Genomic DNA, 13,923 nt, shown 5'->3' on the forward strand with positions numbered 1-13,923 from the left:
AAATTGCTGTTGCTGATATTTGATGTACCATATTCGTTCCACTGCCCATCCAGTACTGTCAAAATACTTCCTTTAACCCTAACTCGTACAAAATCTTACAAAGGAAACCACTGTGCATGCATGCATTGCATCTGTCGGGCATGATGCAATCAGCCTAAGTCATATATACCCAGGGAATCACTGGCTGGGCCAGTAGCTACAAGTTTGTGATCTCGCATGCGTGGCACGGAGGGGTCTAAGATTCAAATTCGGGGTGCCAAGTCAAAATTTGTTCATCTTCTCTCCATTTTTGTTCCTCCTTTCTGTTGCGATAGCCAAAAACCATGTTTAGCGTTAGGGTTAAGCTTGGGCCTTAAAAAAAGTTGGCAATTTTTTATATTTAAAAAAAAAAATTTTACACACATTTTAAGCTGTAAATTGTGTAAATTGGAACTTTTTAACATATTTTTTTAATTTCAATTTTTTACATTTTTTTGCCAAAATATAAGAAAAAAACGTCTAGGTTCGGGCCTATTTTTAGGGTCGGTCGGGTTACACCAATCAAACAATTTTTTTTAGGCCTTAACTATCGAATGACTATACATGCTATACATGCATCCATGTGGGAAATTGAGCCTTAAAAATATCGAAAATGTGCGCTAAAATTAATGCTATCGTTAATATCTGGACACCATTTTTTCAGGCGCACTAACTGTGAGTAACTAAATACTATCAGATGGTGATTGATGACTATTTAACAATGTAAATAATGAGAGCCCACCCAAAATGACTTTCTTAAGTGCCCTGGGTGGTTAATGTAACAAACACGGAAACAATTCATTGCTATTTCATGTGGAGAAACCTCGATCAATGAACTTCTTGGCTGCTTCAAATTCACTATGAGGAAAATAAGTGCCATGTAGCATGTGTAGCATCAGGGATATATCGTTATGTCTATCTTTGTGCTACGATACTAACATCTGACACACTGTTAAGACTTTTATAACATATTACTTTCAAAACTATTCTGTTTTTGCTCAGAGAGTACATGTTAGCCGCAGCCTGTGGCCCTCACAGACTTATGAGCCGCAAGGAATTCAACCGAGCACGTACCTCTCTGGATAGTAAATACCCCGGGAGTAAATAGCAACTGAAAGTAGTGCTAAGTACACATGTACTGGTGAAATGAATTGGTTCGATCTTTAATTGTTTCTTTGCCTTTCCTTATTTACTGCATTGTTTAGATCTTGGAGATGGTTGTCAACTGGCTGAAATATGACTGGGCTAACAGACGCATCCATGCATACAACCTCCTTCAAAAAGTCCGTCTTGGACTTGTATCATCAGAGCACATCAAGACGCTCGTCAGTCCTGAACTACCTTCAGTCCCTGAATGTTCAGATTTAATCAATCATGTACTTGAGAAGCAAACTTCATCCAAATCTAAACGCACTCTGTCTATTGAGAATCCAGAGATATTTGCAACAAGGAGTACTATTACGGTAAGATAATATACTGAATGGAAAAAAATATTTTGACCTTGCCATACGGGATGGGGCTCCTAGAGTTTTCACTAGTGAGCATGGATTTACCCCACACCCCAACTGCTTATTTTTTAATGGGCTATCAGGGCGGATCCAGGAATTTTCAATAGAGGCGCCGAGCCACCGCCACCGCCGCTTGTGACTCGGCGCCCACACAAAGTCAGGCGCCACTTTGCAAAAATACACAGAGTCAGGCGCCGATCTGCACAAAATAGAGGGGGCGCGCACTGCGTGCGCCCCCCCCCCTCTAAATCCGCCACTGGCTATTTCGGTTCAAATCCATACACTCCTATGGAAGACATTACTTTAATTTCCCACGCAGGGGGTGTCGAGCTACCCATTTAGGTAACCCCATTTGAAATTCACATTCCCTTGATGGAAGATTAAGGTCATGTCTTGATTGTCTTCCATATAATTTGGTTCACCACAAGTTTGGTAGTGACGTCAATGCATTTTCGAGGTTGCGCTGCAAGCGTGCCAACAAACCGCCTCTCACTGTATGCGGATTTAACTTTAATATGTGTAGGGGTGGAAAAATCAATATTGACTTATTTGCAAAAATGGAAGGGGAAAAAACATTCTTCTTTCACATGAAAATATTTATTTTTTGATGAAATTTGAAGGGAAAATGTGACTTTTTGATCCTCATCCAAAAAAAAAAAAAAAAAATTGTTAAATATGAGACGTAGTCATTTTGCTTATAAACCTATTCACCATCATAGTGAATATGTCATTCCGTAGTTACTGGTTTATAGTTAGTTTGCACACCTGTTTGCAACCCAATAACTATGTGTTGTGATCATTTTGATCGTGGTTCTGAACACAGATAGCGCGCCGTGAACCAGTTGACCTGGCAATGATCGATTATTATAGTTCACTTGTGAGCCTCTATGCCTATTGGGTGAAGGGTTGGAGCGCTGTGTGTCACTGAATAGGGAAAACGGACAATAACTGTATAATTTGTTTGATCTCTAAAATTGTACAATATTGCCATCAGTCAAAAGTTCTCATAAGCTGTAAAAGACTGGATTTTGTGTTTATTCTTATCAAGGAATGAAATTTTGAAAGTTTTGAACATGTTAAACGCTTTCTTTCATCTGTACAGGCCCCTGTTGCAACACTCAATGCTTGTGGTCCCATTGAAGATTGTATGAATGCACCCTATGTATTGATACAAGATGAGTGGATAGAAATGAAGAAGATGACTGAAGTACCTATGAGAACCGCTGGCCATTCATTGATAACAGTTGATGGTGAGTTATGCGTACTAGGTGGTCAAAAGAATGCATCTGCATATATAGGATATCCTGATTCTAATGATGAGTTTGAAAACCTCTTCTATTGGTATGAAACAGATAAGAATTTGTGGCATTCATTGGCGCCAATGAGGTCAGCCAGAAGTGACTTTCCGTCTGTATATTTGGATGGATTCATTTATGCTATAGGGGGACGCAACACATCGGGCACAATAAGCTTGGTAGAGCGCTACAATTTGGCATCAAAGAAGTGGGAACTTGTCCAATCACTTCCAGAAATGTACCATCATGTATCTGCTGTTGCATTCAGAGGAAAACTCTTTGTGTATGGCATACGTAAAGTACCTGAAACATCAGACACCTATAAACATGTGATCATGATCTTCCACCCTGAAACACATAACTGGCAATCTATTGTAGTACATGAAGCCGTTGAATGTAGATTGAAGAGATCACAGCTTTTCATTCACAAGGAACAGTGTTATATAATCTTGTTTACTGAGAGAGGTGGATTTCCTAGAGCAACTTCAGTCACTACCCTGAAAATTCAGGATAATGAAGATGACATTACATCAGTAACCATAGGAGAAGCCATCAGTCAAGATCGTATACAGTGTGAACTTACATCAATGAGACGTGACTATAATCCCTTCCATATCGATGAAGAGGTGTTTGTAGTTGCCAACAGATTTGTTTACAAGACACAGCTCAAGTTTGACGCAGATCAGATTGGTGATGTTGAAGTAGAGAACCCATTTTTTGATATACTATTTAGTCAGGCCTTAATATTAAGCAACATAGTGTGGTTTACGTTTGACAAGAACAAGTTATTAGATACTGCTGATGATATTGTTGATGATGATGATGATTATGATGATGATGATTATGATGATGATGATGATTATGACTAAGTGTACCCAAGGTTGCTGTAACCCCATGGTATTAATGAAGGGAAAAATGAGAAAGAAAGAGAGACAAAAGAAGATACTAGTATATAAATGGACATTCATTCTTTATGTTATGCATCTTATTGATGTATACATTGACGAGAGGTTCATAACATATCAAGCTGATCAACTTCATTAATGATTGGCAGACTGATACACGCATGGATATTAGCTGGAAAGAGCAATTTTCCTTGTTTTATGTTATTTGTGTCACTCAAATTAAAAAATTGGGCATATCTGACAGGGAAAACTTACATTTTGTGGGGAAAGAATAAAAATCTACTTTTTGTGGAAATTTTACAATATGTGACACTATATGCTCCGTGGGGGCCAAAGGAGGCATTTTTGACAATTGTGTTACTATAATTATTACCTTGTAGTAACATTAGGCTATCATATACTGAAAACACCAAAGGTCTAGCATACTTTGTTCTAAAGTTACGAGGTTTTATAATTTGTATTTTCTTATGTATTTTATTGTTTTTTTACTCCCATATTTTTTTTTACTCCCTTTATTTGAGTTTCAAATTTGCAGACTTTGGCCCCCATGGACCAGATCATGTCACATAAGCTAAAATATCAGTTCAAAGTTTGTCCGTTATTAGCATGTACAATCTGGGACGTTTCTACTCCATTAAAAACCACACCCCCTTGAGGAAGAGTTTAGAAAGTATTTAAATTCATCTTTAACCTTTCTAATCCTTTTTATCAAAAATAAGTGGAAAAGGTGTGGAAGATTTTGGAAATCCAAACAATTACCCACATGTAAAAGCCAATTGGATTTTAATAGTTTTAGGGAACAAACCAAAAGATCGATGACGTCCTGTAAACATAACTGGTTTTGTTTCTCAGCTGACCCCCTCCCTCCCTACCAGAAACGTAATAATAAAATTTTGAAAATTTTGACATCATACTACTAATAATGCCATATCTGTAATGTGTAATGTGTGCTGTGTGTGTCAGTGTGTATCCAGCTATTGGCAGCAGACCAAGAGCTTCCAAGTAAAGCAGGACCAAGAAATAATCATGTTTGGACCTGTCCACTGAGTTGACCGTCTATAAATAGCTCTGATAACATTGAATACATTGAATACTGGGCTGGCAGTATTGCACAATCAAGTGCAACAAGTGGCTAAAGTAAAAAGTGGCTAGAGTTAATTATTTGAAAGAAACATTGGTATACCCCTAGCACCAACATGAATATCTATCTATCTACTAATTCATTTAAAGTTTTCAGTGTTTACTGAATTGGTGCATCATGGTATGATATTGGGCCTACACATGTACATGCAAATCCAGAGCATGTTTGTGTTTGCTAGGTCATCCAAGGTCAAAGGTCAGGTCAAATTGGAAGTTGCTGCGATCGGGCTGTAACTCGGGTACAACAATCCCTATCACTTGGGGAGTATGAAACTGCAACGGTCATCTGAGGTCAAAGGTCAGGTCAAATTTAAAGTTGCTCCGAAGGGTTGTAACTTGGGGGAAATTCTCCCTGACACTTAGGGTGTATGAAACCACAAAGGTCATCCGAGGTCACTTGGGGAGTATGAAACCGCAAAGGTCATCTGGGGTCAAAGGTCAGGTCAAATTCAAAGTTGCTCCGATTGGGCTGTAACTCAGGAAAAATGATCCCCGACACTTGGGAAGTATGAAACCGCAAAGGTCATCTGAGGTCAAAGGTCAGGTCAATTTTAAAGTTGCTCCGATTGGGCTGTAACTCGGGGAAAATGATCCCCGACACTTGGGGAGTATAAAACTGCAAAGGTCATCCAAGGTCAAAGGTCAGGTCAAATTTATAGTTACTCTAATCGGGTTGTAACTTGCAGAAAATGATCCCTGACACGTGGGGAGTATGAAACCGTAAAGGTCATCTGAGGTCAAATGTAAAGTTGCTCCAATTGAGCTGTCACTTGGGAAAATGTATTCCTAACACTTTGGAGTATGAAACCACAAAGGTCATCTGAGGTCAAAGGTCAGGTCAAATTTAAAGTTGTTCCGATCGATCGGGCTGTAACTAGGGGAAATGTAGTATAATCAGACTTTCTCAGTCGAACTGAATCTTATTGCACCATGTACTCATGAATTGTGCAAAAAGTGCAAACTGCATTAAAGTTAAAGCTGTTATACATAGCTCTTACTTTAAATCAACTTCAAGTTGAAATTGCAGACGCAACAACAAATGCTGCCGTTCTCTAGTTAATAATAATGACACATTTTTCAGACCAATGTTTTTGTACAAAGCGTAATCGAGTATTTTTACCCCTCCCCTAAAGCGAAACCAGTTACGTTTATAGCACGTCATCGATCTTTTGGTTTGTTCCCTTCGAATTTTCAGCTGGATTTTAATATTATTATTAATGACTGACTTGAATTGATAGCAGTGTCATCTTCCAGAGGGGGCGGGGGTTACAATTGGAAAAGCTGAATGGTTGGCAACAGAATGAATCTTGATGTTACTGTGGGTCGATATAATGTAAAACCATGTTTGTAGATTCAACTAAACATAATACTTCATTTGTCAAGTATATAGAATTACCTGTTTATTTGTTCATATAATGTTTTTGTCCATTTTGCAGGGTGCAAGATGCAGACTATTTGTATCAAATTTAAATGTTTTATATGAAAAACACTATAATAACATGTTGGCAAAATGTTATTGCAAAATAATTTTTGTCAACACTTACAGGAAGGTGACCCAATATATTTGGAAAATGGAACTCTTTGCAAAAAGAACATGTAAATGTTCCTTGTAAATGTTCGGTAAATGTGACTACATTACTGACATATAAATGCATGATACTGGTAGTAGTCTACAGTATTTTTATTAATGATAATCATTTAATAAATTGATATCAAATAAATGATCCAATTTTTCTCATTAACATATTGAAATTAGGAGTTCCAAAATGGTTTTTTTTTTTTAAATGTTGAATTAGTCTCAAATATGGTATACCACATCAGTCAAGACTAATTCAACAGTTTTAACGACATTTAATTTTTTTTCTGTAAAACATTCTGTGTTTGGGTAGTTAATTATGTTTGACTGAAGCACATTTGCATTCCTTTCAATTTGTTTAAGAAAGTGTAAATATGTACAATGTTTACTACATTTGGCACAAACAATGCACTGTCATGTCAGTAAATACAATTCAATCATCGGCACACCCAATTGATATCATTATTTTGATTGGAATAATGAAGTCATCCAGCAAAATTAACCATTTGTGGAGGGAAATACATGTAAAAGTTTTCTTTTTAAATCGTTATATATTTTGCAGGCAATAAAGCATGCTAAAAATTCAACCAATAATAGATTTGGGGTTTTTGTTTAACTTACAAATACAAAGTATATGGAACACTTTTTGACTGTATATCAAAATAAATGTTAGCGACTAATGACTTATTTTGTTGGATTGGGTCCCATTTTTCATTTGTAAGTATACAACAAAATATTGTTCAGCTTCAATGGCTTCATAGTGTGGGAAGAGAGAACACATTTTGCAACTACTGTTGTAATTTTTGTGGAACATTAATCTTCACACTTATTGTGTTTAACACAGCTACCACAAAAATCCCCTGTGAGATTACATTCCTTAACTCAAAATTGGGAATTGAAAAATAAGCGAAGAAGTTCTAAATCGGCGAAAATTACAGACACAAAAATTACCACTTGCAATGTTGTTATTGAAACTTTATTCAAATAATGCAACTTTATTTCAGTGATAAGGGAGCTATCATTTTCTTCGGAAGGGGGTCCCAAATATATGGGGGTCATAAATTTTTGGAATGAAAAATAGGGGGTCATAACATTTTTGATGACCAAATGTAGGGAGTCACAAGATGACCACAGATAGTGTGTTTATTTTATTCAATGATTTCAATACAATTTTAGCCTGTTTAGCGGGTAAGGTGGGTGGTGGGGTCATAAAATTTTGTTGCCTAAATAGGAAGGTCGCAATTGTATTGGTACCGAAAATTTGGGACCCCCATTCCGAAGAAAATGATAGCCCCTAAGAACATTTTATTCAACTTAACTTAAATGTTTTGTTGTTTATTCTTGCATAAATGAAACACAAGTTCATGGTTGTGGCTTGCAAATTATTTTAATTTTAGCAGTTCATATCATAATTTTTGAATAATTGTGGGTCTGATATTGAGTGAATAAAAATCTGTCTGAGAACGGTAGTTGTGTTCATTCAACCTGAGAGTGACAAGAGAATGATATCTAAAAATGAAAAAGAAAAAAGGCTTCAGAACTGAATAGCTGCCAGATATCATTTTGTTACTTGTATTCAGAAACTAAATGATCTTTTCAATGACATTTGTACCTTTGAAACTTTCAGGGGTATTTGCAACTTTAGGGTTATTATCGGTAACTCTGGGACTCTTTTGTAACTTTGTATCTTTAGCTGTATATTAGTAACTTGAAGATTTAGTGTAACTTGGCATTTGTAATTTTGTAACTTAAAAAAAGTATTTGTTAACTTTGAAACTTATAGTTAAGTGGTATAACTTAGAAACTCTTGTGTACTTTATGTAGCTTTAGTAAAAGTTTGTAACTTTAAAAATTTAAAGTGTGTAGTAGGTTTTGGGTGCCTTTTAAAGCCTGCTTTACAAGTTAGCTCAGGGCTTCCCAAACTTTTTTCCCTGTGACCAAATTTCATGTGAAAATGTGGCGCAACCCACAGCATAATTTTACAAATGCTGTTTCTTTCCGAAATTTATCAGGCAAAATGTTTAAATGGGACACAATTTCCAAGGCGTCCCACTGATTGGCTGTTAGAATGACTTAAGTGGGACAAATTCGTGCAAATCGTGGGAAATTTTGCTATTTTAATGCTAAAATAGGTCAAAATTGGGTTACATGACCATTACAATGGTATCCTGCACTTAAATGCGTGAAGATGTCGCAAAAGGGTCACGACCCACAGATTGGGAACCGTTGAGTTAACTTAATTTTTTGTTCACTGATTTGAATGTACAAGATGTGTTAAGGGGGGCACGCAGGATCACTCAAAGTCGGAAATTTTAAATATTATTTTGTATTCTATCTTTAAAAGTAAAGATGATAAGTGCATAAAAGTATACATTTTCAGAAAGGAAATAACATAAGGAATCCAAGCAGATTTCTGCAAAAATGATTTTCCATGCCAATTTTTTTCGGTCCGCCATAACAATTTACCCAAAATATCAAAATTGATGAAAATTGCATATTTGTGTTTTAAAGACACGCATCTAGAAAGTTTTTTCTTAAATTTTTGAATTTTTTCTTTGTTTTAAAAATACCGTATTTCGTTAAATAGTCGCCACCCCCTCAAATAAACGCCCCCACCACTTTTTTCAACCAAGATGTTTCAAAAATGCTGATATTTCTATGCTATCTTGTGTAGTAAGCTTACCAAGTTGCCCACATGGTCGATAATAGCGTCACTGGAAACCCAGAAGTGAACCAGAAGTCAATTTGAAATGGATATAGGTGTAGGGCTGCCACTTTCGTACTAAGGGGCATTCGGTGAGAGCAAAATGTAAAAAATATGGGGTCATTGGGTGAGAGCATGATTTTTGGCATTCGGTGAGAGCAAAGTGTAAAAAATATGGGGTCATTGGGTGAGAACATGACCTTTTTTAAATGGAATCCTTGGGTGAGAACCGAAACAGTGCCACAGAAACCTCGAAAATCAAATTTTTAGTTCTAAATGGCTTCAAATTTCTTTGTTTTTTCAAAATAAGTAACAAAATTAGTGATAAATGAAAGTTGCTGTTCAAATTGAACTTGTAAAGGTCTTTGGGTTACAGATCAAATGGAAAAATAGGGGGTCTTGGGTGACAGAGCATGTGTTAAGTAAAAAAATATGGGGTCTTTGGGTGACAGCGATGCTGAAAAAGGGGTCTTAACAGCCCTACATACGCATCAAAGTTGGAGTGCCCCCGGGGTTTCTAGTTCATAGTTCGTCATTTTAGCGTGAGTTTTAAGTTTACCTAACGATTTTAACAGGAATTATCGTTCTAAAATTGACCTTGAATAAACGCCCCCCCTTGGGAAAATGTAGCGCCGAGGCGTTTATTTGATTTAAATACGGTATGGGTCAAAAAAGATCTCGATTTGACTTTTTTTTTCAATTTTGACCAAAATTTGAGATAATTTAAGGTATATTTTCAAAACTAAGAAAAAATGCACAAATTTGAGAAAATGCTTTCTAGATTTGTGTCTTTAGAACACAGATATGCCATTTTTGTCAAGTTTGATATTTAGGGTAAGTTGTTATGGAGGACCGAATAAAAATGGCACTTTTCTCAAAAAGTGCACATTTTTGCAGAAATCTGCCGTGCTAGTTGGATTCCTTGCATAATTTCCTTTCTGAAAATGTATACTTTTATGTACTTATCATCATTACTTTTAAAGATGGAAAAACAATGTCTAAAATTTCCCACTTTGAGTGATCCTGTGTGCCACCTTAAAAACGTATATATATTCAAAATGAGTCAATTGCATAGTGCTATATGGTGAATCAAATTTCACATAAATATTCCTGCAGGAGGCAATTTTTCCCCCATTTTATTTCTGATTGGGCATTTGCAGAGTGCTACACAGTGCATGAATATAATGTTTCTTTCAGATATCTGCGAGAAATTTTGTTCATAGCCTAAAGCTGCCTAAGTGGATAACATTTAAAGAGCTCACATGCAAAAACCGATAAAGGCCATTAAAAAAAATTGAGATGTCACTACCTATGATGCTGGCTTTAAATTGGTACCCGACTTGCAAAATTCCATGCTAAATTTGTGAAAATATGATCAAAAGCAGCCCTTATTTTCTTATTATCGTCTTTTGACCAGTTCAGTTATATTGGCCAATCTCTCAAATTAAGAAAACTTGATATATTGGTTTTTGCATGTCATTTGTATTCATTTATAACAATAGGGTCGAAAGCCTGGGCAAACCCATTAGTGAAAACACTCAATTAAAAGGGCTACCCATGAACTGTATATGGGCCTATGCTCGGTCATACCAGAACAGATAATCATTATTTTGTGTGGTCAGAACTTCACACTCTGTTTTGCATTTTGAACTTGCAGTTAACTTAGTTTGAAATGCACACATCTATACTTGTTCAACCTATATTGTGGTAAGACTCATTACATGGATTGAATGGCTTGTATGCTATTGGGTGCAGAACCTGCACTATAGTACGCATTGCGTATTCTGTGACTGGCACATGTGAATTGACGCAAGCGTAAAATGGGTCTAGATGCACACAAATATTGTTTGCCCTTGTAAGTTGAACAAAGTATAGCAACAGTTTTTCTACCGTAGCAGTACAAATGTTTGACCATTTCTGTAATGAAAGCTATCCCTAATTTTTTTGTTGCCAAAGAATGGCATTTTGTATTACTTTGTAATCCAAACACGCTTTTGTTATTTCTCTGTCCAATGAGCCACAGTGAAAATTGACACGAGGTTATTATTGCTTCCATTTTTGTGTTTATCTTATGGCAGTATTGGCTAATTTGACTTAAATATAGTCCAAAGATAGTCTAGATTTCTGTTATTGGATAGTGTGATTTGTAGTGTAACAACAAAAGAGCTCAAGACAAGATCAAGATTGCGATGGCTTGCGAGTGCAACAGCATATAACATTCATGCATAGGCCTATCAAGCTCTTTTTGAGCAATAGTTCATGAAACATTTTGCCAAAGTGATCTGAATATGTGACACGGTCAGGTCCATGGGGGCCAAAGGTGGCAAATTTGAAACTGAGGTAAAGGTAAAGATATGGAGTAAAAAACAATAAAATACATAAGAAAATAGACATCAAAAAACGTCATAACTTTAGAACCAAGTGTGGTATACCTTTGGTGTTTTCAGTAAATGATAGCCTATTGTATGTATAATTTAATAATTACAGTAACTCAAGTTTCAAAAATGCCTACTTTGGCCCCCATGTGCCCCCATGGACCAGATTGTGTCACATATGTTGAATATTAGTAAAATTATGTGTTAATAATTAATAAACATGTAAGCAAAAGTATTTCTAATTTTTGCATGATTGTAATGCCCAATGGTGTACTAAAATACCCTGTGAAAGACAATGCCTGATAAAACAAAACAAATAAAAATCTATTTTGTATGGAAATTGCACATTTTTGCTTTAATCAACGAAGCATTTAACAAAAATGTGACAATGATGACCGTATCCACTTGGGATAATGTCAGAAATTTTTAGTTTCAGATACGGCAAAATAAATATAGAAAATGGGCATTTTAATATAAATGTACAATAATGTAGCTGCAAATGTGTGTAGTTTTCATCATTTTACTAGAAATGCTGACACCGGCTTCTGTTACTGCGCATGTCAATAAAGTATAAATTCACGCATTACGTAACGGGCGTAACGCTCAACTAGCATAAGCATTGCACCCAACTTTGTGCATGCCATTCTATATCAATGCATGTTGTTATGAGACTTATTTTTTCCGCCTTATATAAGCCGAACAAACTTTAGCTAATGTCACAAATAACCTGCATTGTGTCTTACGTCATTGTCATTATAATACAAGTGAATAAATGGCAGCTATACGTCCATGGCAGCTTATGTGTATTCAATTTCTTTATATACCTGCCAACTGAGGCTTGAGATACAATGTGTTACCTTGACATTGTCATGGTTTGGTGAAAATGGGTACTCCCTAAATATATCGGACTATTTCACTCACTGCAGGTGGTATGCACATTGATAGCTATTGATGTTTATTTTCGATGGTCATTCAATGGTAAGGATGGCACCTTCATACAACAGCTGACAACCCAAATTTTCTGTTTTTGAGTTTTCTTTTAGTTCGCTATATGAGTTTAACAGAAATTGTTGTTTGCATGTAAAATCAGCTGTTTGGGACAAAAAAGACTGAAGAAAATGTGTGCAAAATGAGTGAAAAATTGCAAAAATAAATGAATTAGTAATTTATTTACAGATATTGGTGATTTTAGAGTCATTTGCTAACAGTGATGTAGCAAGGGGAGGGCAACGGGGGGTACATGCCCACTGCCCTGGGTGCCGTCTTGGGGCTGAATTGACCAATTCAGCATATATTCTGTGTCCTTCCAAGTGGTGAAAGTGACAACTTTTGCACGCTTTGTATGCATTTCAGCACAAACAGTCATTTGAAAGATTTATACGACCAAAATTTGAATATAGCAAAATTATTCAGTGGTATCTGAGCATAATTGCTTCAAGAATGGGGCCCTACTATGTATCCTTGTCCCCGGGCACCACCACACCTATAGCTATGCCCAGGGCTATATGCCACTTCGCTAAAATACAAAAATAAAACACCCAAACTGGCCGATCCTACTTGAAATGTCTGTCCGCCTGTAGACCAGGTTGGGTTTTTTGTTACCTTAGTGAGATTTTTATTTTGTTACTCTTTTGCTGACAATCCCTGGCTCCTTGAAGATCACTTGCCCCAGCTCAAAAATTGCTCTGTTGACCTGCAAGTTCACAACAAATTTGGTTGATTCCATTTTAAAGTTGGAACCTGCGTAAACATAACAAATATAGCAAACAATTAGGTTTGAAAAAATTAACCAATTTCATATTAAAAAAAAGAAACACTCTCCCAGTGGTTCATCTGGTAATGGCGGGCAGATGATCCATGATAAAAGACTTTGTTGTAGTCAGATCGGATCAGGGTAACGCCCGATTGTCGGCTGTCTTGTAAAAATACCCCAACCAGCTATCTACGGCAACCCCTTCACCAGGTCACTTGTGCCTGGCTGAAGTTTTGTCAGCGTTATCTCCTAGATTTCAGCTGTTAATGCCTAGATATGCTTGACATAAAAAAAAAGATTATACATTATGGCTTATAATGTTAAACTGGTCCACATTTTGTGACACTTTGTAAATCTTCAGATTCGCAAATCAGTAACACATTCTTGTCTTCATGACTCTGTGTAAAGATGTACGTCAAATCACACGGCATTGCATGCCTATCATAGCGCTGTATAAAGGGTTTAATGCATTATGCAGCTACATTATACAATAATGATGTACATCAAGATTGCGCTTTCAAAATACACCATAACAAGAACAGAGTTGGGCCTACCAATTTTGTGTACTCGCTTTTTGGAACAAATTGCCCACATTAACAGATGATGCTGGTCTCTGCCAGGCCACTTGGTGGATCACCTGTAGTTTATT

General features: G+C 36.4%; 2 protein-coding genes across 3 annotated transcripts in view; both read left to right on the forward strand.

Moving 5' to 3' along the window:
* The window catches only part of LOC140155593 (kelch-like protein 15), a 30,631-nt gene extending 26,417 nt beyond the window's left edge, over positions 1 to 4,214 (forward strand). For both annotated transcript variants that reach the window (XM_072178496.1, XM_072178497.1), the window contains exons 2-3: positions 1,224 to 1,481; positions 2,629 to 4,214. In XM_072178496.1, the coding sequence (XP_072034597.1) occupies positions 1,224 to 1,481; positions 2,629 to 3,690 (1,320 nt within the window). In that variant the 3' untranslated portion in view covers positions 3,691 to 4,214. The remainder of the gene's footprint in view (positions 1 to 1,223; positions 1,482 to 2,628) is intronic.
* LOC140155599 (uncharacterized) overlaps positions 1 to 13,923 on the forward strand; it is a 136,027-nt gene that overhangs the window by 100,683 nt on the left and 21,421 nt on the right. The gene's annotated exons all lie outside the window — the stretch shown is intronic.

This window comes from Amphiura filiformis, chromosome 6, assembly GCF_039555335.1.
Source record: "Amphiura filiformis chromosome 6, Afil_fr2py, whole genome shotgun sequence".
Classification (NCBI taxonomy): Eukaryota; Metazoa; Echinodermata; class Ophiuroidea; order Amphilepidida; family Amphiuridae; genus Amphiura; species Amphiura filiformis.